The 25,450-nt window shown below is 46.4% G+C and overlaps 3 protein-coding genes across 13 annotated transcripts; 1 reads left to right on the top strand and 2 right to left on the bottom strand.

Moving 5' to 3' along the window:
* Positions 1-2,428: 2,428 nt before the first annotated feature.
* Positions 2,429-10,024, bottom strand: slc6a7 (solute carrier family 6 member 7). The gene is made up of 14 exons (XM_057053694.1): positions 9,673-10,024; positions 8,299-8,524; positions 6,988-7,119; positions 5,840-6,047; positions 5,622-5,760; positions 5,394-5,528; positions 5,214-5,317; positions 5,016-5,140; positions 4,616-4,728; positions 4,403-4,540; positions 4,222-4,321; positions 3,922-4,040; positions 3,333-3,506; positions 2,429-3,236 (listed from the first exon to the last, which is right to left on the bottom strand). Exons 1-14 carry the CDS (start codon positions 9,736-9,738, stop codon positions 3,066-3,068), a joined length of 1,950 nt encoding a protein of 649 aa, XP_056909674.1. The 5' UTR covers positions 9,739-10,024; the 3' UTR covers positions 2,429-3,065.
* A 674-nt stretch (positions 10,025-10,698) lies between these two features.
* Positions 10,699-13,690, top strand: LOC130537153 (SLAIN motif-containing protein-like). Its single transcript, XM_057053695.1, has 7 exons — positions 10,699-11,199; positions 11,289-11,422; positions 11,877-11,966; positions 12,066-12,164; positions 12,238-12,513; positions 12,589-12,720; positions 12,840-13,690. Exons 1-7 carry the CDS (start codon positions 10,748-10,750, stop codon positions 13,076-13,078), a joined length of 1,422 nt encoding a protein of 473 aa, XP_056909675.1. The 5' UTR covers positions 10,699-10,747; the 3' UTR covers positions 13,079-13,690.
* A 159-nt stretch (positions 13,691-13,849) lies between these two features.
* Positions 13,850-25,215, bottom strand: taf1 (TAF1 RNA polymerase II, TATA box binding protein (TBP)-associated factor). Of its 11 annotated transcripts, none has more exons than XM_057053689.1 (41): positions 24,944-25,215; positions 24,549-24,663; positions 24,368-24,473; positions 24,172-24,288; positions 23,948-24,070; positions 23,571-23,812; positions 23,273-23,488; positions 22,929-23,171; positions 22,608-22,842; positions 22,422-22,529; positions 22,141-22,308; positions 21,907-22,034; positions 21,621-21,728; positions 21,314-21,487; positions 21,059-21,232; positions 20,853-20,957; positions 20,569-20,769; positions 20,345-20,486; positions 20,080-20,210; positions 19,928-20,008; positions 19,701-19,850; positions 19,488-19,607; positions 19,230-19,405; positions 18,913-19,145; positions 18,501-18,708; positions 18,126-18,291; positions 17,747-17,958; positions 17,512-17,620; positions 17,326-17,424; positions 17,057-17,234; positions 16,899-16,966; positions 16,683-16,805; positions 16,518-16,610; positions 16,337-16,421; positions 16,181-16,248; positions 15,948-16,064; positions 15,530-15,637; positions 15,288-15,383; positions 14,895-15,114; positions 14,623-14,794; positions 13,850-14,369 (listed from the first exon to the last, which is right to left on the bottom strand). In XM_057053689.1, the coding sequence occupies exons 2-41, from the start codon at positions 24,660-24,662 to the stop codon at positions 14,147-14,149; spliced, it is 5,940 nt and encodes a 1,979-aa protein (XP_056909669.1). In that variant the 5' UTR covers position 24,663; positions 24,944-25,215; the 3' UTR covers positions 13,850-14,146. The 11 variants fall into 11 exon arrangements, with proteins under 11 accessions (XP_056909669.1, XP_056909664.1, XP_056909663.1 ...); XM_057053684.1 differs by having other exon boundaries at positions 16,331-16,421; XM_057053683.1 differs by having other exon boundaries at positions 18,120-18,291.
* Between the last annotated feature and the right edge of the window lie 235 nt (positions 25,216-25,450).

The raw sequence follows: 25,450 nt of genomic DNA on the forward strand, positions 1-25,450 counted from the left end.
AGGCATAAATGCCTTTAGTCTCTATTATTCTTCATTCTTTTGGGCGCAATACATCTGAGAAAGTTTGGACTGAATTTTTCGATTACTTCTGTGCCGTAACTTATATTTACCCTCTATATAAAATTGTGCATTCATCTTACTTTTAAAAAAATATATATAACAAGATCTGGAACTTGGACTATTCACCCTTGCTAAACAAAATAAAAATGTTAAAGCTTAAGAGTGCTCACAGTGTTTTTAATTTGGATTGATTCTTTTTCTCTGTGACCCCTGTTATTGTCTATGTAACCGGATGGTTAATGTGTATGCGCCTGTCTGTTGTATTTCTCTCCTGCTTCCCCAGTCTGTTTTTTTTTTGTTGCCATGGTGTTCCCGGCAGGTGTGTGACATGCCCCTGAAGACACCTGGTGTGGCTGATTTGTGGCCACTGGTGAGGGCTGCTTTATATGCCTCAGCGTTTTGGGTAGGGAGCCTCTTTCCGTCTTTCTCCTCCACCACAGCTAGTTGACATAGTTTCCCCTCTCTACCCAGCTGTAAACCTGAAGGCCGAGTGTGATGCCTGGATCCATTTTTTTTTTCTTTTTGTGTGAATTGAACTATAATGACTGTTAATTTTAAGCACGTGGAACTATTATATTAATTTTTGAATAAAGGTTAATTCACTGTGCATCGTGTCTGTGGTAAACACCCAGGAAGGCAACTGTTAAATCTTCAGGTGAAAATCCTAAAGTGGCGTTGTGGGTGCTAATTTTGTTCGATCTGCCACATGTAGTTCCACGCAAACTCTGCTACATCAGATCTATTTTTTTTTGTATCATAAATTTGTATGTTTTTGTAGGTTAAATAAAGTTAATTTAAAAAATTACAAAGCCTGAAAGTAAGAGGAAAACTATTCTTGCGCTTGGCTTTTTTCAAATAGGAGAAACTTCTGAACAAAAGTTTCCTGCAAACTTCAGACATGGTAAATGAAGAGGAAGAACAAAGGCGGAGATGTTGAGTTTTCTTTTGCCGTGTTTCATTGTTGTTGTTGGTTTTAAAAAAAAAAAAAAAAAAAACCAAGTGCGTCAACTGTCATCCTAAAAATAGGACATGTATAACCTACTTTCATAAAATAGGCTCCAAAGACAACAGAACTAAAAGCTGCTCATGTTATTTCAAAGTAACTTGGGGATCTCAGAAAGGGCTCCAAAAATGTTCATCTGTTGATGTTAGCAGACCAGTGTGTCTAAATGTTGTTGATCTCGCCTTTACACCCCATATTACTATTGGGAAAACAATGCTGTTTTGAACAAAGGTGCAAACTGTGTAAAAAGGTTTAGTATTTATGCAATAAATATAGTGCAAATGATGGTTTCAGCAATAATAGAATCATAGTTTAAGGGTGGCCTCATCATGGCCTTAACCTATACTGGGCTGACTTTAGCTGAGCCAGCGACTCCTTGTGACGCCTCTGACTGGACTCCATGGGATCAAGAAGGAACTGGAGGACTCCTTCTTGTTTGGTATTGCTGGCCTGTGGCTGCTGGACCAAGACCTCTGCTGTGACACCTGAAGGCCAAACAACCTCCGGAACCTCCACGGTGATGCACCAGCTCTGCAAGAAAATGGCTTCTTTTCCTGTGGATTTGCTGTGTTCCTTTGTTGTTGTTTTTGTATACCTTGATGAGTGTCTTCCATTTCCTGGATTAGGACAGAAGGAGTCAGAGACGTGGCTGCTGAGGTTCTCTGCTGTCTCTTGCCAATGAAAAAGCTTGGCTGAGGTGATTAGCTTTGTCCTTCAACCTCTCTACAATACACATAATAGTCTATCACACATGGAATAAGTGAAAAATATTTTGCATATATCAACCTTTTTTTGCTATAACCATTTAAAAATGTATTTTAAAGACAGAGATTCAAATTTCATACTAAACGATATATACTGACATTTAATATATACACATGTTGTATTCTGATATTATAGATAATATCAGTGGCATGTACCTAAGAACAATCAATCGCTACTGGTAGAAAAGTAGAAACAGCTGTAATTACTAATTATATTAGCGGTTTGTATAAAGCAAAAACCGCGACAAACAGCGTCCTCGTGTGGCCAAATTGCACACTGCTCCTTCAGCTGCCATGTTGGGGAAAACTGGACTTTTCACCTCGCTTTAATACGAATTAATAATTAAATTGAAAACCATAAAATATACTACCAGTAACAATAAAGGATAAAACTGGAAACAAAGCCAAATACAGACCTGGTCGAAGAGACTCTTTCAAAAACAAACACACGCACAAACACGCACACACACACAGAGCAATGCACCTTACCCTTTTGAGATTCAAGACATTACACAACATACTTCCTTGAAGGTTATTGTTCAATTTGAAAAAAACAAAAAAACTTTTATAATCAGGAAATAAAGAACAAAATATTCAGATATCCACTTAAGGGTTTTTATTTCCTTTTGCACTCGTCCAGCACGGCCGTGGTGTTTGCACTCCATCCATTTACAGTTTTTGGCCTGGTGTAGCAACCACAATAACTTTTTAAAAAATAAACTCTGGGTCCAATCAACACAACAAAGTCAAAGAGTGAAATGAAGACATCAGTCTGTGCACCACAGCGTGGACAAGAGTTCATTTGTTGAAATTAGTTGATTTATTCGGTCATTAATGTTAAACGTCATTTGATTCGATCCTTTTTTTTCCTCCAAGGTATTTCAAGTGATCCTCGACGTGTCTGATTCATCCTGAAAACAGTCTGATGACTTTAGGTCCCTTTTGAAGCTGCGTCGGTGGTCGACGAAGGTCGTTCTGCCAGGTGAAATCTTTCCCCCTCAGCCTCCCCGTGGCTACATGAGAACCTTTCTTGTGACTTACAGATTTATGTCTACGGTCCGAGATTCCCAGATGCTGTACTTACATTCTACACCGTGTAAAAAAATAAAAATACAACTGAAATATACACAGTAATATAAATAAAACCATAAATCTGCAGGACACAGTCTGGCCACCAGCCTCGCTGGGATGAACAGCACCTAATCCTTCTATAATCATTCGCTCGTCGGGTTCCTGCCTCACGCTTGGCTCCCCGCCTCCCACGTCAGCGTGTTGAAATCCATGTCTGTGAGAGTGACGGTGAACGGAGCCTCGACCCTCTCCGGCTCCATCTGGGCGCCGGGCCTCCCGCCGCTGCTGGCGTTGTTGGCCCTCCAGGAGTTCAGAGGACGGATTGATTTTTTGAAACGCTGCAATAAACGAAAGAAAACCCGGGAGAGAAAGAGCAGGTGTCAGAGGTCGAGCCTCCTAGAGACAGAAGCATTCAGAGAGGGGGAGACGCTCACTTCTTTTAGCGTTCCCGTTTCCTTGCTGATGGCCACGATGGCCCAGATGAGGATCTGTAAACAGCTGACTGTGGCCATGCACACCCCCAGCGCTTTACCCCATCGGGGATACACGTAGGGCCCGTAGTGGAGCGTCGTGTTGTACATCTCGATGAAGATGTAGGTCAGGATGAACTAGAGCCGCAGAGCAACCGGGTAGGTCACAGGGTGAAGAAAAGAAACAGAAGCTCAACGTCAATTCCTGCTATTGGGTTACAGATAAACATGGAAGGGAACATTTGAGCCCTGGTGGCTACAATTTAAACATAAATCTTCAGCATTTGATCTTCACTGTTCAAATCTGAGTCTTGGAACTAATATGCTCAGGTCTTTTGAATTAGTTTGAGGAAGAAAAATGTTTCCAGAAGAATTGATCCATTTGACCAGAATGCTGTTCTCCTGCATCAAAAAGTGAAAGTTCTTAAAGACGAGCGACATGAACCACAGCACTGGGGAGTTGAGGGTTTAAGAACGGTCAAAAGGTGCAATGCAAATAAACTAATGATGCTGCGCTCACAAAGCAAATATGAATTGGGATGTGTTTACTTACCAGCAGAAGGAAGGGCGTGAAGAACATCCAGCATGCTTTGAAATAAAGCACCACTTTGCTGCACCAGGGGGGGCAGTGGCAGATCATATCAAGGATGTCTTGACAGAACTGGTTGACCCCTAAATGAAAGGTGTGTGTGAGAAATAAGCTAATCGTGGCTTCTTTACATCAAAGTTAATGTAAAATAACAATCATTTTTTTAAAAAGCTGTTATATTGTCCTATAAAACAACGTGGACGTGATCACATTAGAGGGGTTTCCTGTGACTGACGGGGGGATGGGGGGTGTGAAAGTGAATACCATAGAAGAAGGAGATGCCAAGGCACATGAAGAGAGCGATGATGATGAGGCCAAAGCTAGTGCTGAAGGAGTCAATGAGAGTGAACCAGTAAATCCCACCCTGTGAGTACAAAGACGGGACGGTGAGGCGTGACCACAGGGCAGGCGCGTTCCACAGACACACTCACTGTAACACACTCACGTCGGTCACCAGCAGGAGACCCATTAGGTAGAAGCAGAAGCACAGAGCGGCCAAGAACAGAGACTTGTGGAACGTGTTCAGTCGGAGTTGGGGAAACTCGTCCAGCACGGCAGTGGTGATGCCCTCCATGTTGCCGAACTGTGTGGGCCAGAGCAGAAGGTATTAAAGGATCCTTCGCTGTTGCGGTGTGTGTGGGGGGGGAAGAGGCCTTACCAGTGTATCGATCCCCAGCATAAAGAGCATCAGGAAGAACAGGATGGACCAGAACACTGAGCCTGGCAGCAGAGCAAGGGCTTCTGGGTAAGCAACAAATGCCAAACCAGGACCTGAGGCCAAAAAAACCCACCAAAAAAACAACAAAAATAAAGAATGAATCTAAGTAATATTTTAATAGAACACAAAACTGCTGATTACAGTCAAATCACATAAAACAAAGCTGAAGTCTCTTAATTAATGTTTAACATCTGTATCTACACATACAGTCTTCAGTATAAATGGGAATAAACTGTCTAAATAAACCTTTTTTCATGTACATAATTCATTATCATAGCGTAGAACAGAAAAAAGGTAACTTTGTCCGTAAAGGAGTGACTAAAACCAGTGTGCAGCGTACCCGTGTCGGCCACCTCTGCGACGGGCACGCCCTTCTTCCAGGCCATGTGACCCAGGATTGAGAAAATAGCAAATCCAGCAAAGAAGCTGGTGCTGCAGTTCCCGATGGTGATAATCAAAGTGTCCCTGAAACGAGAACCGGCCGGGTTAATTCGGACCCGTAGCAGAGAGCCGACAGCGGAGCGCAGGACAAGCCGACCTGATGACGTTGTTGTCAAACTTATTGTAGGACGCCATGGAAAGGAGCCCCCCGACGCCGATACCCAAGGAGTAGAAGATCTGCGAGGCCGCGTCGTTCCACACCTGTGACCACGTCAGACCCACAACTGCTCGATGAAATCCTCAACCGGCCATTTTTGAGAAGATATTCGGGCCTCACCTGTGCGTTGGACAATCTTTCCCAGTCCGGCGTGAGGTAGAAGGCGACGCCCTGAAGGGAGCCTTCCAGGGTGGCCCCTCTGATGACCAGAACGATCAGCACCAAGTACGGGAAGGTCGCCGTCACGTAGACCACCTGAGGAAGGCAGACGGGAGAGCGGCGCGTTAAGCTAGCGGCCGCACTGGTGCGTTGGTGCGAGCAGGCCACAGAAACGCTGCATGGGGTCACCTTGCCGGAGCTGCGGATGCCTTTGAGCATGCACAGGAAGATGAGGATCCAAGCAGCCAGGAGGCAGAGGGCCAGGGGCCAGCGCACAGGGCCTGGGTCATGGAGGCCCTCGCTGTTTACGACGCCCAGCACGCGCTCGCTATGGAAAACAGGGCTTTAATCATTCCACTGGCATATCAAATGTGCAACATAGAAGAGAGAGGTGGGGACACTCGTACTTCCAGAAAATCTCCGACGGGCTCAGGACTCGTCCGGAACCGTTTCCCGCAGTGTTGTTGCCACAGAGACCAGCGTTAGCTAGAGCGTCACAGGACCAGGGCAGGGGGCTCTGGAAGGAGCTCCCCAGGTAGTAGAAGGTCCAGGCTATGATCACGTTGTAGTAGAGGCACACCAGCGTGGACACACACAGCATCCCGATGCCAATCCCTGCAGGAGGAGAGCAAAGAAGTCCAAAAATCTCATATTCCCACATCCAGGGGCGCCGGGCCGTACAGGCCTTGTTCGTCCACCACAAACCGGTTTCTCTTTTTGTCGTCATCGCTCATTCACCGTCTGCCAAGCTGCTGCTGGAATTACTACTGTCAAATTAGCCGGACACATGACAGAACATGCTTTTCTGGTTGAGCGGGAGCCGCTCCGCATTTCTTTGGTTTAGAAATAAATATATATACACACACACACACACACACACACCTCAAGCTGCTCAGGAATGTCTAAGGTGCGCTGGTGTTTATTCCTGCAAAATCAGTTATTGTCAGTAGTGTAAAGTGGGGCGGCCTCAAATCGTCGATATCTTTGGTAAACTATGAACGGATGGGCGGAAGCTTCATCCCTGGACACCAGGAAAACAGGCAGCAAAAGATCTGAACGTTGTAAAATGTTCAATTTTCCAAATGAAATAATGAAAACATGTTTCTCTAGAAAAACGGGATTTTGTGATCAATGGAACATCGCCGTTCAGAAGCATTCCGGATGTGCGGGAGCGCAAGGCACCATGGGTAACCGGCACATCCGTGACGGCACCCTCAAGGCTGCACATACAGCTGTCAAACAACACACGGATTTCTTATTATTATTCCTGGGAAAATGTTTCATTTTCCTCTTTGAAAATTTAAAATAGAGTCTTTTCACCGTTCATGTTACTGATCCAACTCCTAAATAAGCATCATTTTCTAAAACAAATATGGAGACCTCTTGTTACTTTCAACTGAAATTGAAGTTCACAAGCTGGGTTTTTTTTGTTTAGTTTTTAAAATGTCATTTATTCCAAACTCTGGGGAAATTCAGCTGTCCTGGAGGATGCACTAATGCCCTCAACACACTCTAACCTGTGTAAATACTGCAGCCTGCCTCCGGAGGTCTTTACCTTTGAGCAGAGGGCAGCATTTCCACACCATGATGGGACCGGCTGCTCCATACTGGCCCAGACTCAGCTCCATGAGGAAGAGCGGCACGCCCGTGAAAAAGAGCATGATGAAGTACGGGATGAGGAACACACCTGCGGAGATCACAAACATGCTGGGATGAGGGAGGAATGAGGGAGGAATGAAGGAGGGATGAGGGAGGGATGAGGGAGGGATGAGGAGGATGAGGGAGGAATGAGGGAAGGATGAGGAAAGGATGAGGGAGGGATGAGGGAGGGATGAGGGAGGGATGAGGGTGGAATATGGGAGGGATGAGGGAAAGATGAGGGAGGGATGAAGGAAAGATGAGGGAGGGATGAGGGAAAGATGAGGGAGGGATGAGGGAGGGATGAGGGAGGGATGAGGGAGGAATGAGGGAAAGATGAGGAGGGATGAGGAGGGATGAGGGAGGAATGAGGGGGGGATGAGGGAGGATGAGGGAGGAATGAGGGGGGGATGAGGAAGGGATGAGGGAGGGATGAGAGCAGAATGAGGGAGGGATGAGGGAGGGATGAGGAGGAATGAGGGAGGGATGAGGGAGGGATGAGGGAGGAATGAGGGAGGGATGAGGAGGGATGAGGAAGGGATGAGGGAGGGATGAGAGCAGAATGAGGGAGGGATGAGGGAGGAATGAGGGAGGGATGAGGGAGGGATGAGGGAGGAATGAGGGAGGGATGAGGAGGGATGAGGAAGGGATGAGGGAGGGATGAGAGCAGAATGAGGGAGGGATGAGGAAGGATGAGGGAGGGATGAGGAGGGATGAGGGAGGGATGAGGGAGGAATGAGGGAGGGATGAGGGAGGGATAAGGGAGGGGATGAGGGGGGATGAGGGAGGGATGAGGGAGGAGGAATGAGGGAGGGATGAGGGAGGGATGAGGGGGGGATGAGGGAGGGATGAGGGAGGGAGGGATGAGGGAGGGATGAGGGAGGGATGAGGGGAGGATGAGGGAGGGATGAGGGAGGGATGAGGGAGGGATGAGGGAGGGTGGCCCGGGGGGACCTGCAGAGGCAGGTTAGCCGTCTTCTTCTTCGTTGTGACTCGCCTGATTTCAGGACCGATGTATAGCGCTGAGGAAGACGTTAATCCCAATGTGCAAACAATGAAAACTCTGTTTACAGTATGATGGAATGTTTCATGTTGCAACTTCACAGCCGGGCGGCTGGTGAGATTAGAACAACACAGCAAACGCTGGCGGCCGCCCGACCGGGCGGATCAGAGCATTACAGGCATTCATTTGTTGCTCGGGCGGTTCCCGAGGTCGGGTGAAGCTCACCTCCTCCGTTACGGTAGCACAGGTAGGGAAAACGCCACACGTTGCCCAGTCCCACGCAGTATCCCATGCAGGAGAGCAGGAACTCGTACTTGCCTCCCCACTGCTCCCTCTGCAGCAGCACCGGCTGGGGTGGGGTGGGGCTGGAAGGGTCACACTGTGGCGGCGGCGGCGCCGCGGAGCCGTGGCCATTCTGCGTGACGGCGTGCCCGTTCAGGTGTGCTGAATGCTGGAGAGGATGCAGCCAATGAGCGGAAGCAGATCTCGATCAATCGATAACAGGTGCACAGACAAAACACACAGTCTCATTTCATCTTTTTTAAAAAAACAACTGAAAGAGTCAGGGGGTTTGGGCGACCCCTCAGTGGGTTCCTTTCTGAGGACCACGCACGTCTAGAGGAACACCTCGTTTTTTACTCGCTGGTCACAGGGAGGAAGTCGGACCAGAATAAAAGCGCGACTTCTGCTTTAACTGTAACTGCTGCCACAGCGTTCAGAGATGAATCACCCGGCCATTAAACAGACATGTATCACTGTTCATTGGGATCGGATATTGATCTGACATTTCTGCAGACGGTCGTGTTTCCCAATGTTTGTTTACCAGCCTCATTTGCATGAAATCCACCACTCCCAGTGACCTTACTGTGGTATTAACGACTGTTCCGTTACCAATACACACCCCAGATACGATAAGACGACCTAGATCGGCCATGGAAACCGTGTGTTCTTGTGTCAGGCAATAAAGGAGATATGAATTAATCAGCCTGGATTCGCTGGAACGTGGGCAAACATGCAATCAAATCCATTTGAATGCGTTTCTCCTTCATTCAAACTCTTTTCTGGGCAATTCATAGGTGACAGTAATGATTGTGTTTATTGCAAACAACAATATGGTTGTGGTCATTTTCCTTTGATTCATAGGTAAATCTACTTTTTGATGCTGCTGTTCATTCCAAATTTAAAGGATAAGGGCTTGAAAACAGCAGAAACTGTAAGATTTGTCTTCCCTATAAGAAGTGAAACGGCTTCGGTCGTATTTAAAGCACAAAAACCAACGTCAACTTCCTTAGAGGTTCGGCAGACAAGATGAACAAACACGTAAATATCGAGGACAACTTTTTTGTGCACACACGTGTTAAGTAAACACGGTGTTTCATCCATTATCTCAGTCTTTTTCTGTATTAGAGACTGAAAGGTGAGAGCAATGCGGTCGGACTGGTTGGACCGCTGCCGTCACATGAAGAATGAGCTCTCCGCAACATCACAAAATTAACCCCCCCTGGGGAAGGGTCTCTAGTTGTCTTCAGTGTAACACATCCACACAGAGCAATGTTTGTGGTGGACACAGTCCTGGGAAGAGCCCCCCCGTCTTCCTACCTGCGCCGCGCTCGCACCGGCGGCAGCGGGGCTCTCGGCTGCCGCGTCGCCGCTTTCGTCTCGCATTTCGCCCGCGTCAAAAGCTGCTGCGTCGCTCTTTTCACTCGTCGAACCGCATGTTCCGCCGTAGTGTCCAGCTGGGTGTTCGCTTCGGTACTCCGTGGGTGTAGGAGAGGGGGGTCCTTCTAGTCCTCGGCTTCACGGGACCAACGGTGACGACGAGGAAGCGGCCGAGAAGCGACGCGCAGGAGCCGCCGCGCAACGATGCCGCCTCCTCGCCTCACCTTTGGAAGCGGAGGGCAGGGAGGGGTGGAGTCTGCGCACCTTGTTTTTACATTTCAAAACAGTTGTAATACTGCGTGACAACATGCCTTCCAGGAGAAATGCTTCCTAAACCACAAAAAATACCTGTGAATGACAGTATGACTGAAGAAAGACATAACGGTCACGGCTTATCAATATTTGGGGTGAAACAATCACTTGGATTGTGGGATAATATGTTCCAGAATTAGCATTTTGGCTTCTTTTTTTTTTAAAGTCACTTTTAAAAACTAAAAAATCTAATGATCTTTACAGGTTTTGGTCATTTTGGATCATTAACTAATATATTACTACTAATGTGTCTCCAGGTGGAATAGAAAAAGATCTAAATTTATAGACGGACCGCAACATAAATGACCTTTCTAGGCTCACATGAGAAAAGGAGGAAGATGTGGTTTCACTTGAGGGTTTCAAGTGAAACGGTTTCAGCAGAGAGAGACAAGGACCTCTCAGGAAAGGCCTCCGTTTACATAAAGATCAGCCGTCGAGTACGAGTCAGGAGACAATGGTTCCGAAAGACAAACCTGGGAGGGTCCAGTTGATCTGTTTTGACAATAAACTTGATGGTGTGATTTTGCATTTACCTTCTCTGAAGCCACTCGTGGACTTTAATCCACATAAGCTTGTGATGCTTCTCTTAATCCATCCAATCTGTTGCGCGTCTGTGCTTAACAACCCTACTCAGCAATCTGGGTCATTAGATGCTCGGGTGCCGTGTGTGCCGGGGGGAAATGACCATCGTGTGCAGCCAAAAATGGAGATTTGCCACAATTCTACCTCGCTGAGTTGGAATCAGTCATCATCTGGGAATGATCTAGAGAAACTGGGAAGATTGGTTGGTGATATGGAGTTCCAAGACCAACTGGAGAGTGGCGGCAGCAGGTATTTGCACAGTCAGCCGCCTGCAGCGTTTGACAGAGGCTGTGGGGCGACGGCGGGCCGCTCCGCAGATGCACACTGCAACATCTGGATGGACGCGGAGCGAACGGCCACCAGGAACTACAACAACCTCTCACTTGCCATGAATGCGAGGCTCAGACTGGAGAGTCTGAAGTCCGGGTACAATTCTGCAGCACCTCGCTGCGTCACTGGCGGGCTGTTGGACAAATATAAGCACCTCTGCGACGATGAAGACTCGCAGGAGTCTATTTTAGACTCGGTGGAGCTCCTTGATGTGGAGGATGATGTTCAGGATGAAGAGAGCTGGTAAATGCCATCAGACAGTTAACAGATAAAACAACCCCTACTTGTCTGAAACAAGTATATTTTATAATATTCTTTTATGCTCCTCGCAGGTTATATCAGCCCTCAAAGACCACGTTTGAGAACAGAAGTCAGTCTGCTCTCGGATGGTGCCGACATGTGCTGGATAATCCCAGTCCTGAGACGGAGGCGGCATGTCGTTCCCTGATAAATAAGCTGCAACACTGTAACCACAGATTCAAACGCTCCCTGGCATTTTTGACTGAAATGGGTCTTTTTAGGGGACAAAAGCATCACAGCGATTTGCGTTTTTGCTCTGGTGTTTGGTGCTGCTTCGCCTGCCGCTCCTGAATTTACACAAAGATTTAAGGATGTGATATTTGTCACCGTAGAAGAGGCAGAATAAATGTAATATTTAGGTCTTGGTACATTGTGGTAAACCATTTATCAAGTAAAGGTGTTTCCTTCTTGCGATGTGGTTGACATGAAAGAAAAATAAGCCCCAAAATGCAACAATCAGCCCTTCAGAGGCCTCAATTTGAGTATCAAGACAAACAAAACCAGTTTGGTTTCAATTGATCTCGACAGTGAGCACCAAAATGATCCAGAGCAGACAACTAGAACAAAAAGTGGAGCAGCGGCTTCTGTGTTCTGATAAGGTTGATTTCTCCTGTTTTCAGGTTCTGACAGGTACTTCCACAGATGTCCTGCAGTTTTCCGTCACAGTGGTTCTGTAGGCTCATCTGGACCCCAAACATCACACAGCGCCGGTACCGACAGCCTCGGTAGTCCTCAAACTTAAGTTCAGGTCCAAATGCGTACATTATTTACATTTAAACAGCATGTCCTGCATGTCTTCACCTGTATAGATTATTCTGGACTGAACTCCTGCAGGGATGCCACAAATTCAAGCTACAAGCTGCAGGACATCACAGACGTGCACATTGTTGCTCGCATGCAGGAGGCCAGTGAGTAGAGGCAAAAGTGGACGCTGTGGATTTTCTGAAGGTCGCAATGTGAATATTTTCACAATCTTTCCAGGTCTGAGACATGACTTCAATTCCACGCCTGTGTCTAGACGCGCGGCCGAGCCATCAGCGACGTTTCCATCATATTTTGACACTTTTGATGAAACTACTCAGATTAAATCCGGGGCTTCACTTTCCTCCTGTTGGAGGTCGGATGTACCCTCATTAAACCCGTCACGCCGGTCACTGACGTCTTCGGAGTCTCAACGCGGCTGCCAGAGTCCAAAACTGTCCAGGCTACAGCAGCAAGTGACCCAGTTTAAGCTGCTGAAACTTGCTCAGAATCAAGGTGACTGTCTGTGTTAAGTGCTGCTGCCAGAACCTGAGCTAGAATTTCCTTAACTGCCTTGTGTCCAAATGTCAGGAGCCCCCACGGTTCAGACCAGGTCCCCTCTGAGGACGAGCCTGCGCTCCCTCCAGGCTGTGAGGAACAGCCGAAGCTTAGACACAGACGACTACCAGCCTCCTGACTCTCAAATCACTTATCAGCCATCAGGTGTGCAACAGAAGACACAAAAACCTCAAATAAATAGATTTTTAGAGCTACATATTGGCCTTGAACCAGCAGGTCTGAAGTGGTGTTTTCAGTGATAGATGTTTTCTTAATGTCCTCAGGTGCATCGGCTGACAAGTTGGGCTCCAGGTTTTGGTCTCCATCACTGTTGAGACCCGCGGCCGTGTTGCGCTCGGTGAGAGACCACGAGAAAAGACAGCAGAGGTCCCAGTCTGCCAGCCCCCGCAGGATCCCTCACTCCGCCAGGGCACACCTGTCAATCATCGGACGGGTTTTCGCCTCACCGGAGAGAGGAACCGCGCCGGCCTGGGCCAGGGGTGGACCGTCCACCCAGAGGTGAATGGGTTCACCACATGAGCTTCAGAACGAGGCTGAGGGAACAAGTCGATGAAGACGTGGATGGAGACAAGCGATCTTGGCACGCACCATTGACCCATCAGAGGGGACCACAGAAATCTACTCAGATTTCGATGCTGATCTGTTTTCACTGCATCCGTTTTCTGCAGAGCTCTCATGCACAGGAAATGTGCAACCAACGTATGCGTCATAGGTAGAGCGCTTGCAGGAATAGGTGACATACTGGTGCGGTTTCCCCCCGAAGCATAGTCATCATTATTTTGTTTCGTTATGTTGTCTGTGGTCAAGACAAAAATCCCCTTGTTCAGCCCATCGCCACTTTAAATCTCCTAATTGATAATGATGCACCAAATTAAATATTTGAGGAACATTTTTCTATCTATAGAATATTGATTATTGATGGTGAGTTCTGCTCCAGCTGTCTGTCTGCCTGGTACTGTGAAGTACACAGAACTGTGTGCTACTATTCCATTTAGCGTAAGAGAAAATGCCACATCCTGTTTAGAGACACTGAAGTCACCAGAAAAGTATAAAAAATACAGATATACCTGATAGTTATGAATATTGGTTACATTAAAATGAACAAGTTTAAGAATCTTTGCTGGTGGTTGATTTTTTGGGGGGTTTCGGATTTTATTAGTGTGTCAGTCCAAGCCAGAAGCTGCATATATGACCTCATATATGACGGGCCTAGATTTAGTTTCTGCCTGAAGGATATCAAAAGCCTGAAACCAACTACAAAACAAAGCCAGAGTTGACAGAATGTGACAGAGTCTGTGTTTATTGCATTCATGTGTCAGGTAGAAACAAACTAGTCTGTGAATGATTTAAAAGTGCAGGACATGGATGTGTTTAAGCACAGGAAAAGCATGGACACTTCCTGGTCAGTGAACAGCACGCACTGTTATACTGCAACTAAAGGAAGAAGCTATATACATTTAGCATCATTTACAAAATCAAAATACTTGACATTTGATCCAGAACTCCCGTCTTTATCGTTCAAAACGGTGTGTTCTCGATTGCTGTGCACCCCCCCCAGAAAACAGCTGAGCTATACGTCAGAGTCCAAGTCACTGTCTCCTATAGATCTGAATTCTTCGCTCTCCTCATCTTCACTGAGCTGGACCTGAGTAAGCACAGCCGGACCTCTCCGCCGTGCTTCCTCATCTTCATCTTCTTCCTCCTCCTCGTCGCTGATGCCATATTCCTCTCCATTTCCCATACTAGAAGGCGGCATTTGGCTCTGGCTCTCCATCTCCTCATAGCTGCCGTAACTGTTTGGGGACATTAGTGATATTTTAATTATGGCTGCTCCTTTTAGACTGTGTAATGTAATTAAACATCCCTCACTTACTCAAATTGATTTTCAGAGAAAACTAGAGCAGTTTATAATCCAGATTAATTCAATATTCAGCAGGTCTGGTGACTTGGAAGTAACCGAATATCCTGAAAACCTTTTTGCTGCTTCCTTACATTAAGAGCAAACCGGTGTTGCGTAACATGTCCCCTGTTAAGAGGTTTAGTTACCTGACATTGCTGTCCTCCATGTGGGGTCCATCGTGCTCGTCCCCCTCGTATGACATCATGCTCTCGTCCAGCTCCATGCCCATGCGAGCCGTCTCCTGAGTTCTCCGTGGAGGGGCGGGCCGCACGTCCATCTCTCTGTCGGAGTCACTCCCACTCTCTGACAGCTGTATGGCTGGAGAGGCAGGATCCATTCAGCAGTGACAAAAGACACAACTCACATCCGCCCTTTTTCATTTTATAGTCCTTTTAACGTGAGTGGAGGGCAAACTTACATGAGAAAGGGTTGTCCCCCTCTTCCTCACTGGCATCATCCTCTCCCTCAGACATGAGCAAATCCTGGTACAGCACGCTGGAATGGGCAGGGCGGCCCGGAGCGCTGTCCTCTTCTTCCTCCTCCTCCTCTTCTTCTTGGTCGTGCACTTGTCTGCGAAGCGGCAATAGCATCTCATCTTCATCGTCGTCGTCTTCTAGATCTCCATCGGCATCCTCTGCCTAAAAAAAGAATCCGAACATTGATTTCATTATTAAAGAATATCTGACTGTAATGGCAATTGAAATTTAACAAAAACAACAAGATTTTCAAGAGCATTTTGTTTCTGAAAGTGTCCCCGAGGTCAGAAAGGATAGCTCATCTAAAACTCAAACACGATCTGCATCTCTCTTACAGGAGCAGGAGTCTTTGGTTTGCCATCATTTTCCTCCTCAAAGCCTTCGATATCCACATCTGACTCTTCCTCCCCAGGTCTTCTGAAGTGGCGTCCCTGAGGTAGATAAGTGAATAAGTCTGAGAACACTTGGACAAGGAGAAAAGTGTTTAATCTGCACTGTTGTAGAGTTAGAAACCAGTTTATAAGGAAACCCGGTGCTCGGAGGAAATTTAACAACCCATTGTTCTCCCTCTCCATACCTGCCCCCCTCTCTTCTCGGGAGCAACCACTAGAGGTCCCTCAGAGAAAAGGCTGCTGGTCTCTCTAGGCAGACTCCCTGAAGCCCCGCTGTCAAATAGATCAGCAGGCTGGCCAACACCACACAGAGAAGCACACACAAAATGGAGACGGAACGACATGTAGTGGCAGGGGAAAAGGAAAAATATTAGCTTTGGAGAAAGGAGACACGACAGAGAGGTAATCAGACTGAAGAGCTTCCGCGCAACAGTGCGGAAAAGGAGTTAGTGCAATGAAGAAATACAAGGGGTGGGAGGGCCGAGGGGACTAGAGTTCGGAAGAAACTTAGACTACCTGCAGTGACAGATGAGCAGCAGCTGAGCTCTAAAATCTGCTCAGCGTTAGCAGATAAATAGCAGAATCATCTGGCTGCTCTCCTACCTGTGGTGTGTACGGCCCAGGCGTCATGGGGTCCAAACACTCCAGGTCCGCTGCGTCCAAAGCCGCTTCTTTAGCAGTAGAGATGTCCTTCTCCAGCTGGGTCAGGTGCTCGTCATACTGGTGGCAAAAAGACGGCCATTAAAGCAACATTAGCAGAATGTTTACCTGGTGGTAAAACCTCTCTGGAAGAATATTAAATAAACCAGTGCAGAAACACCGGTTTCAGGACATACCTCATCCAGTGTTTGCTTGCAGACCGTGACGATGTCCAGGGCCGTCTTTGTGTACGGACTGTCTGGGCCTGTGGAAAAGAACGGGAAAAACTCTGGCTCCACCGGCATTTCTGACCGTGGCAACTTCAAAGATCGTTAAAATAGCAACACCTTTACCGTTGTACTTGATACTGTTGGTGTGGATGAGACTGACGTCGGACAGGAAGGTATCTCGGTTTTGATATTTGTGTTTGGAGATATTCTGTGGATCCATTGAGAACACAAAGAGGGTTCATTCATGTTCAGTTTGGGCATATTCCTCAAACAAATATAAGCTTGAATGATTACTTAAGCTCACCTTGCGGATGTTTTCCAAATCCATGGGATTCACAATCACCTTATAATAATCCGGCACAAACTTTTTGTTGACAGGGTGGTGAAATGGCCACGACTGCGGCGAAAGCGAGAGTTTAATTTGTTGTTCACATAAACTGATGGTCACAAAGAGGCGGTGCTGACTCACATCAGGGACCGCCATCATTTTCTGCGTCACAATGTTGTCCAGGATGAAGGAGAAAGCCACTTGATCATCATCATCCAGCAGTGGGTTGATGGCCTTCTCCAGCCTCACCAACCTGTCCTCCTTCTGCACACACACACACACACACACACACACACACTCGCTGTAAATCAGGCAGGAGGATGTTTCAGAGAACCAAACAGTCACACAAACACTGACCTCCTTTAGTTTAGTATCGCACAAGTCCAACATTGACTGAGCCACCTGTGTTATTGGGTGTTTTGCACCTGGTAAAACAAAAATAAAGGTCGTGTTAAATCAAAAGTGACATTAACCTCCATTCTGGCTAAAACATTAACACTCTCCAACAACTTTACCATTATAGGTGGCGCTGTTTTTGACAATAAGTTCCACCGCTTCACGGAATTCCTCCCTTGATGGATACAATCGTTTACGCACGTTCTCCCTCAGGGTCTGAAGGTCCATGGGCCGGGTGATGATCTTGTAGTAATCCTTCACAACCTTGGCATTAACCGGTGTGTGGAAGGGATACGTCTGCGTAGAATAGGACAGGGGAGGAGCGCTTACAACAGAGAAGAATGAACCAAATCATAACTCAAGGAAGTGCGTGTCAAACAAATCTTACATTGGGATGATCCCTCATGTCGTTGATGATGCTCTCCAGCACAGATGACAACGTCACCATGGGGTCTGTGCGTCTACGGTGGATGACCTTGTGTGGCTTCTGTAAAATGGTTTCAAAGGTTATCCATGCAGACTGGCTCAGAGAATGTCCAATAAACCAAAAACCCAAAAGAAAATAGGTGCTTACATTGAGGTAGTCACAGTGTACAGCACTGCCTACACGCCTCTTCTTCTTAGGAGGAAGCTGCTGTTTGGGAAACTTGAGCACTAAAGATTTTCTGCGCACCTCATCGGCACTAAAAAGGAATAAAATTATGGAAAAACGCAGGGGGGTAGAGTCCATCACATCAAATGTGATGAATATTGAGACTATTAGTAGATGTTGGAATATTGAAGACAGAAGAAAGTCAGATATAGTCTACCTCTCAATCAGCTGTTTGCCCAGTACAATCTTGGTGCCCTCAACTTTGATCAGTTCCTCATTGTCATTATGGATGACAGTCTTCTCCAGTTCCTCCTCCTGCTCCTCTGTCATCGCAACTGGGTTAGAAGGAGGGGCGTTGGTTTGATAGTACAGTGGGCAGAACTTGTTGGTCCTCATGTGTCCGATGGCACCACATGCTCCACACTTTAGCTAGTGAAAAGAGGTAAAAGTTAAAGAACGCAGTCACCACTAACCCTCAATAATATTTGGCCTTATATTTATGTAAATGATTAGCAAACGCTTTAGCTTGGTGTAACAGAGCTGGCCAACATACATTAGCAAGAAGTTTAGTAGGAATTCAGCAGGCTTACTTTTACCTTGAGGTCTGGTCTCTCTTTGGCCTTCTTGGTCTTCTTCTCTGGAGGGCCTTTAATCTTGTCTTTTTCTTGGTTTCTTTTTAGTCTCCTCAGTTGCTCCTGAATGCGCCGCCGCTCCTTCCTCATCTCTTCTCTGTGTTGCTCATCGAAGACGGCAAACTTCCGTCTGCAGCCATTACAACAAATAATATCAGCTGCTAAATACTCTCACATTCATTCATGATCAAGGAATGAAGCCTTGACCCCATAAGGAAACTTCTACTGAGCTTTTACCATCACCCCCAAAAATCGGCATCTATGTTTTCTAAAAGGTCTCATCGAAAGTAATTGAATACAAGTAATTCTGCTGTGTAGTTTCTTCAGTAAAAGACTCACATGAACTCATCATCCTTGGTAGTTCTAATTCTGGTGTAGGCATCGATGACTGAGGCCTTGCGCACTGTCTCACAGCGGACATATTCCTTGCCGTCTTCATCCCTGAAAGTGCGATAGATCTTGAGTCTCTTCCCTGTGGCCGAGGAGTTCAGACTGGTGACGGACGATGCGTCATCATCCTTGTGGGAGCTGGTGGATAAAGAGCTGGCTGTAAAGAGACAAACAAAGGACAAATTACAATTATTCCTCCCAATCTGTCAGCATGTTCGGTTGAGGTTTGTGATGAATGTCAACCCGTAGATGGACAAACAACATTAATACAAGACTTTGTTACGTCACTGATCAGCTTTCTGAGATGAAAAATAAGAGGTGAGCCATCAGTCTCTGTGCACTCTGACATTTACAAACTCACACAAGCCTTTGCGCCGATCTTTGCGCCCCTTGTGGTCCCGATCGCTTTCCTCCCCCAACAGCATCCTCTGCAACTCCTTCCTCTCCTGCTCCTCCCTCTCACGGGAAAGCTGGGAACTGGTTTTCTTGTTCTGCAGCATGTTCTCGATGTTCTTCCCCATCTCCTCAAAGTCACTGTCCTCTGCTGAGCTGCTGTCAGTATCTGTGGACAGCACCTCTGTAGACTCCAACACTCTGGAGGGATCAGACAAAGGATCTGATTCCACATGCGGTCCCACTGGAGCCGTCATAATACTGAAACCCTAACGAGAGTCTCACTTGTTCTGCAGGTCAAATATTCTTTGGCATTCTTCCTTGTAGCGCTCTTGGTGTTCCGCGACAGAGAAACGAGAACCCCTGGCGAACTTGCTCATGGGCCCCTCGCCTGAACGTGCCTGCTCTGTGGACATGGTTCTAACCACATCGATCACCTCCCAACGTGAAAGTTTTTTGATCTAGTTCAAAACAATCGACGTAAGCAGGGGTGACGACCACTTTATCACCCACGAACGTGCTTGTTTAACACCAGTGTATCACCTCTTCCTCTGGTACACCAAACTTGCGCAGAAGCTGCTTGGCATTTTTCAGTGACAGCCTCCTCAGGTCAGCGTCTGTCCCCGTCACGGTCTTCTTGGCAGGCTGGGGCTCTTTGTCATCCTAAGGAAAACACACATGATCAAAGAGTCCAACTCCTATACACTGGCAAACAGGAGCAAAAGGGTGGTGGGCATTTAATGAAGATGATCAGACCTTCTGCTGAGTGGGTTTGTTGGGCACTTTGACATAGGAGAAGCCCTCTCCACAGCCTGTGGGATCAGCCACGCCCGTAACCTCCAACAGACATTTCCCTTTCATGGCTGAAATAAAAGCTCTTGTTGTGTTCCATGGAGCAGTGCGCACCTAGAATGTTGATCAAATCATCAGCATGCTGCTAACCTCACAATCTATAAGTGTATTTATTATAGGGAAATAAATACTTCATCATCAATCTTCATTTGGAAGTCCTCTTCATTCTCTTCTTCTGGCGCAAAGAAGGATTTCTCGCCATATCCGGCATCCTAAGCGTGTAAATGAATAGGTATGAGATCCTATGTCACGTGGAGTGAAGTGAAGTAGCAGTCGAGGGTACCTTGAGCCTCTGCTCTGCATGAAGCATGCTATAATAAGCACAGCATTGTTCCGGAGACACCATGGCCCTGATCTCCTCTTCTGTGGGCAACCTGAAGTCGGGCTTCAACACCCACCAGTTGGAATCCATCCCTGGAAGGAGGGAACGGACATTTACTCTTACTGAAACAAACGCTCCGTTCTACGCGACAGAACGCAGCACTGAGCTAACAGCTTGCTTTGTTAAGTCTCACCGCAGGAAAAGTTGATTGGGGAGCCCCGTTTACCTGTACGTTTGAAATCTGCACAGAGTTTCAGTCGCTTCCTGATACTGCTCTCTGAATGAGAGGGGAAGGCTTTCTTTATGTCCTCCATGCGGATTCTGCGAGGCCGATCTTTGCTCTTCCAGAAGAGACGGTAAATGAAGACCTACAGAGCAGGGGAGTGGATGTTAAGCATCGGCAATGATCAGCAGGGAGCTTCCAGGGATAAATGAGAGAATGAAGCATACCTGAAGAAAGTCTCTGATGTGAGTGTTTGCTCGTTTGGAGTTAGGACCCGGGACCTCAAACAAGGAACACTCCTGACCCACCACAAAAATGTCTGCAAGCTCCCTAATAAAGTAGCCATGTCGCGTTCGGAGAACCAAGAAATCTGACTCTGGCATCTTGTGCAGGTAAATTGGAGCTCGAAAAAGGTTGTTTTCAAATGCCTGTAACAATGGATAGACCGTAAACTTTAGACCAAATCTTCAATCTTATCCGTAGACCGAATCTTTGATCATTATGTTCTGACCTGAAGCAGCTGTCCAGGGTGTAGAGAACCCAGGAAAGGTGATGTGTGGCAGTACACAGTCTCTCCATACTTACAGTCAGGAGCTCCAGGATCTTTTCCAGGTTTCTAAATACAGCAACATATCAGAAAGAGTTTTATCGACTCCATCCAGCAACAAGTAGCAGTTTAATATATAAAAAAACCAACCAACAAACGGACACACTGACCCGTTTGTAATAGTTTTTGATCTTGCTGGCCATGCCGACTTGCATGAAAAGAGGTGGGTATTCCTCACTGTATTCAGCCAGGATCAGATCTCCATCTTTGCCTGTTAAATCCTGCGGAGTTCGCATGAAGAACATGTCTCCTCCTCCTGAAGCCTGCCTCTCCTGCTCTCGCATCTATGCCAACAGACAACACTTACACTTGTACCCAGGACACAGCATACAGCATAAAGTTAATGTTTTAAATGCGAGCTCCACCTTAGCCTTCTTTTTGATGTGTTTCAGAAGGGGCTGGACAGCATGAGGTCCCGGCTGAGCCAAAGCTCCGAATGAGTACTTCTTCAGAGGCGGCCGATGAAACTGGCGCAGCTTCATCGGACCCATGTGAGTGGGGAAGAAGGGCTGTCGCAGCTCCAATGCAGGAATGGAATGCTGTTACAAGGACAGGAAATGGATTCAGTTTACAGCTATTCTACACAGTATATTTACACTGACCAAGTGCTTACTTTATAGCCAGTAAATCTATGCAATTGATTCAGAAGTTGAGCATTTATTTACAGGTTACCTGAATAATGTTGCCACCAAAAGTCCCCCTGAGACCCTGCTGCTTTGGGTAGTAGAACTCATCATTGGAGAGGTTCCATGGGTCTTTGACTTCAGGCTGGGACATATTCTGGCAACATTCAAACAGATCAGAAATTCTCAAATTTTCTATTTCAACCTTATAACAATATCTGAAAATATATAGGGTAATAACTGTTTCATTTTTTTTATACTTAAAAATATTTAAAGTTTTCAGTCTGAAATAATGCCTGCCTCCACTAAACTCTCTATTAACACTGACACTTTACCTGCTGTGGCTCTTCTTTTATCACTCCAGTCTTCCCCAAGAGGATGCGACTCTTCTTGATCGCCGTTTCCTTTTTATTCTCCTTTGATGGTGAGTGAGAGGTCATCTCCTCTTTCTCATCAGGAATTTCTACAAAAGAGGCAAGAAAGCAGATACAAATTGAAAGACAACCAAGAGTTAGCAGGTAGCGTAGCGGTCAACACTGTCGCCCAAGAAGACTGAAATGTAAAAATACCTAGGATGATATTTTCATCATTGGGATCAAGGACAAGAACAGGCGGCATGAGCATATGATCCATCTCCTGGTCATCCCAGATGATGTTATCCTCCCAACGTCCATATACCAACTCCTCATTATCGATGGGGAAAATGGAGAACCAGGGAGGGTCTTCATCATGAGATGCTGCAGACGAACCAAATTACATCACAATCCATAAAATAAAACGTCATCTTTACGTTGGACAAAAAGGTGTGCAGAATGTATAGCCTGTAAGTTCTGAAGGAAAAGCTACTCACCTTGATTATCGTGGCTGTTTTTTTCACGTTTGGAGCTAGAGATCAAAGGAATTTTGGGCATGGGTGGAAGGGTAGGTGTTATCATCTGCAAATTACTCCTCGCCAGACCTGGAAAAGCAATTGTTGTAATTACATTTGTAATTATATTTACTCTTTTAGCACTGTTTTAACGCCTTTTTTCCTTACCCTGCTGAGCGTTGTAGGCATTAGCATTACGGGTCATGCTGGAGGGGAGCCACCCAGCCAGGCTGGCCCGCTGAGCCTTGGTACCCTTGTGTTTCACATCCTCCCCGTTCCAGATTATATCCTCCTCCCATTGCAGTTGAGTGACCATCATGAATAGCTCATCTTCAAGTGTCAATTTGCGTTTAGGCAGGTCTTCATCCTCCTCCTCAACAGCTCCGTCATGGCTGTCTTGTTCCTGCAATTACAATTGTAGGAAATAAAATACAATAAGAATAATCTATAGTTTACAAGCTCTGCTGTCTGCCCTCCACATCTGCATACCTTCTGTGAAGTCTCTGTATTTTCCTGAGGCACATCTGGCTTCTCAGGCTCCTTGGGCAGAAAGTCTCTCAGCTTGAACCCATAGTTGAAGTTGCTGCCATCCTCAGAGACACCCAGCATGTCGTACCAAAGCTGGGCTGGACCATATCGCCATTCTGCCACCTTGGGGCGAGACTCTGTCTCTTTGTCTCCATCACCGCAGGCTTGTGAGAACTTAGATTCTACTGGAGCCATCATGGTTATCTGGATAAACGGGTATGTGAGGTAATAAATGCATTTCCATGCTGCTGGACAAAAGGTGGCAGCAATAATCTGAGCCTTGGTTGGAACTGCTGAAGACCTACCTCATCGTCGGAGAGACACTGCTCTGGGGGAGGGGGGGCCGCATATTCATAAATCCATCCAGATTTCTTCTCCTGGTGTTGCTCTGTAGGTTCTCCGTCTGGAGGAGGCGTCCCAGGCTGGGTGTCTCGGTGCTTCCGTTTTTTCTTCCTGCGGGCACTTCTCCATACGGACGGCACATTTTTTCCAGGACCAAACAGCCGCAAGAACCTGAGCACCTGGGGAAAAAAGAACACCCACAATCACTTGAAAATAGTGGTTACAATAAAGACTTTCATTGTGTTACGAATGACGGTTTACCTTTCCAGGTCTGAATTCTGGGAAAAGCTGCGTAACACCTGGTAACGCTTTGGCAGCATCTTTCTGCATGATACCCGCGAGAGGGAGGTTGAGCCTATCTGGGGCACCGCGAGACCCCAAACCCTGGCAAGGTCGGTCAGTTTCTGACTCTGAGTCAGAGGAGCTGCTAAAGTCAACCTTATCACCAGCAGAGGATGGAGGGATGATGGAGGGAAGAATGATGCCATCGCCCTCTTCCCCAGCTGCAATAAGAGGTGGTGTCATGTCATAAGAGCAACAGACAACTTTACTTTACTTCGGAACAAAATAATCATTTCTTAGAGCAGAAAGGTTTTATAAAAAGCTACAGACTTCTAGTTTAGTAAAAGGGCTGTTACCATTTGTGCTCTGGGGGCTGGGCTCCTCTTTCTTGGTGGCTCCAGTAAGGCTTGGTGGAGGTGGAGGAGGCATAAGTTTGGAGTCAATATCCTCACAGTCTGCATCATAGTCATCTTCATCATCTGCAGCAATGAAGGAAGAGACATATTTAAATTTGTGACATTTTCAACCGTGTTCTCAGAAGATACAGATAGAAATATCAAATCGGCTGTCTGTCCATCACCTGCTTTCCTGTTGGGCTGCAACGTGCCCATAGCTTGATGGTACTTCTTTGTCTCATCTTCAGCGACCTCGCTGATGTCAGAGTAGTCGACAGCATCTTCAGTACTTTTCACCCAACCTGGGCAAAATGTAGAAACGACATCACTTTTCTGGCAACACAGATGCTGTTTTGATGTTTAGCAAACTCTCCCTAATACCAGAGTTTTTGCTTTCCTCCCGACTGTCCTGCTCATTTGCAGTAATTTCTGTGATGAGTGAGCCCAAACCCAGCGAGCCCAATCCAGCCAAATGCTTTTTGGACTCCTGGAGCGATAAATGCAAACGTTAGCAACAGAATTGACTTGCAACGTGAATGTACTGATCAAGGTTTGCACTTACATTGTCTAGAATACTGTCATCCTCTAGCTGTCCGTCTTCGTTGATGTTTCCAAAGAGGAAGCCAGTCAGAGAAAAGGGTCTGTCTTGGTCCTCGTCACTGTCCGAGTCCGACATCCTGGAAGAGCAACACATATCGACTTTACTGCCATTGTTGTGATCCTTAGATAACTCCGTAGCAGTCCCAATCCTAAAGTTCACACTTCAGCAGGGTGATGTTTCGCTCGGAAATTGCTCAATAAAATGTGGCGAAGACAAACTCGCTATGGTTGAAGCGCTGCCTTTGGGTGCTGCAACGTTGGCTATTGCGATCAATATCCGGCGTTCAAAGGAATCGGAAAAAAGAAAGTCGCAAATATTCCTATAGATACAGAATGAATTTACGTTACAGGACTTACCTTCAACTTTTGGTCAGGAATTTACTAAAACGTAAAACAATACCAATTCACAGCAGTTCGTCAGTTAGCTCTATGTTGAGTATTATTGTTGTTATCCAAGCATTTTCCTACGCTTGTCTGAATCATATCAAAATCTATTTATGGAATGCATATGCATGTGTTTGAAGTTGTATGAGCACCCTAACCTCAGTAAAACCCTTTGTTTTTATTTGTTAGCTACACTGGAACCCACAGGTCAGGCCAGAAAGCTAGCTTGTGACCCGGAAGAACAACCTGAGGCGTTCACGTTCTCACGGAGGCGTCGGAAATCGCAATTACGCCATCTATGGGTCGTTTTGCTATATGCATTATTGCCTTAAATTCAATCGAGAATCTAAGTAAATATACGAATGTAGATACAAGAGAAAATATATGCATTGTTTATAGTATTCGATTTAAGCTCAGATGGATTTTCTTGATTAAGCTTTCCTCACTGACAATTTACGCTGAATCTTCCATCAATTGTAT

This window comes from Takifugu flavidus, chromosome 14 (genome assembly GCF_003711565.1).
Source record: "Takifugu flavidus isolate HTHZ2018 chromosome 14, ASM371156v2, whole genome shotgun sequence".
NCBI classification, from domain to species: domain Eukaryota; kingdom Metazoa; phylum Chordata; class Actinopteri; order Tetraodontiformes; family Tetraodontidae; genus Takifugu; species Takifugu flavidus.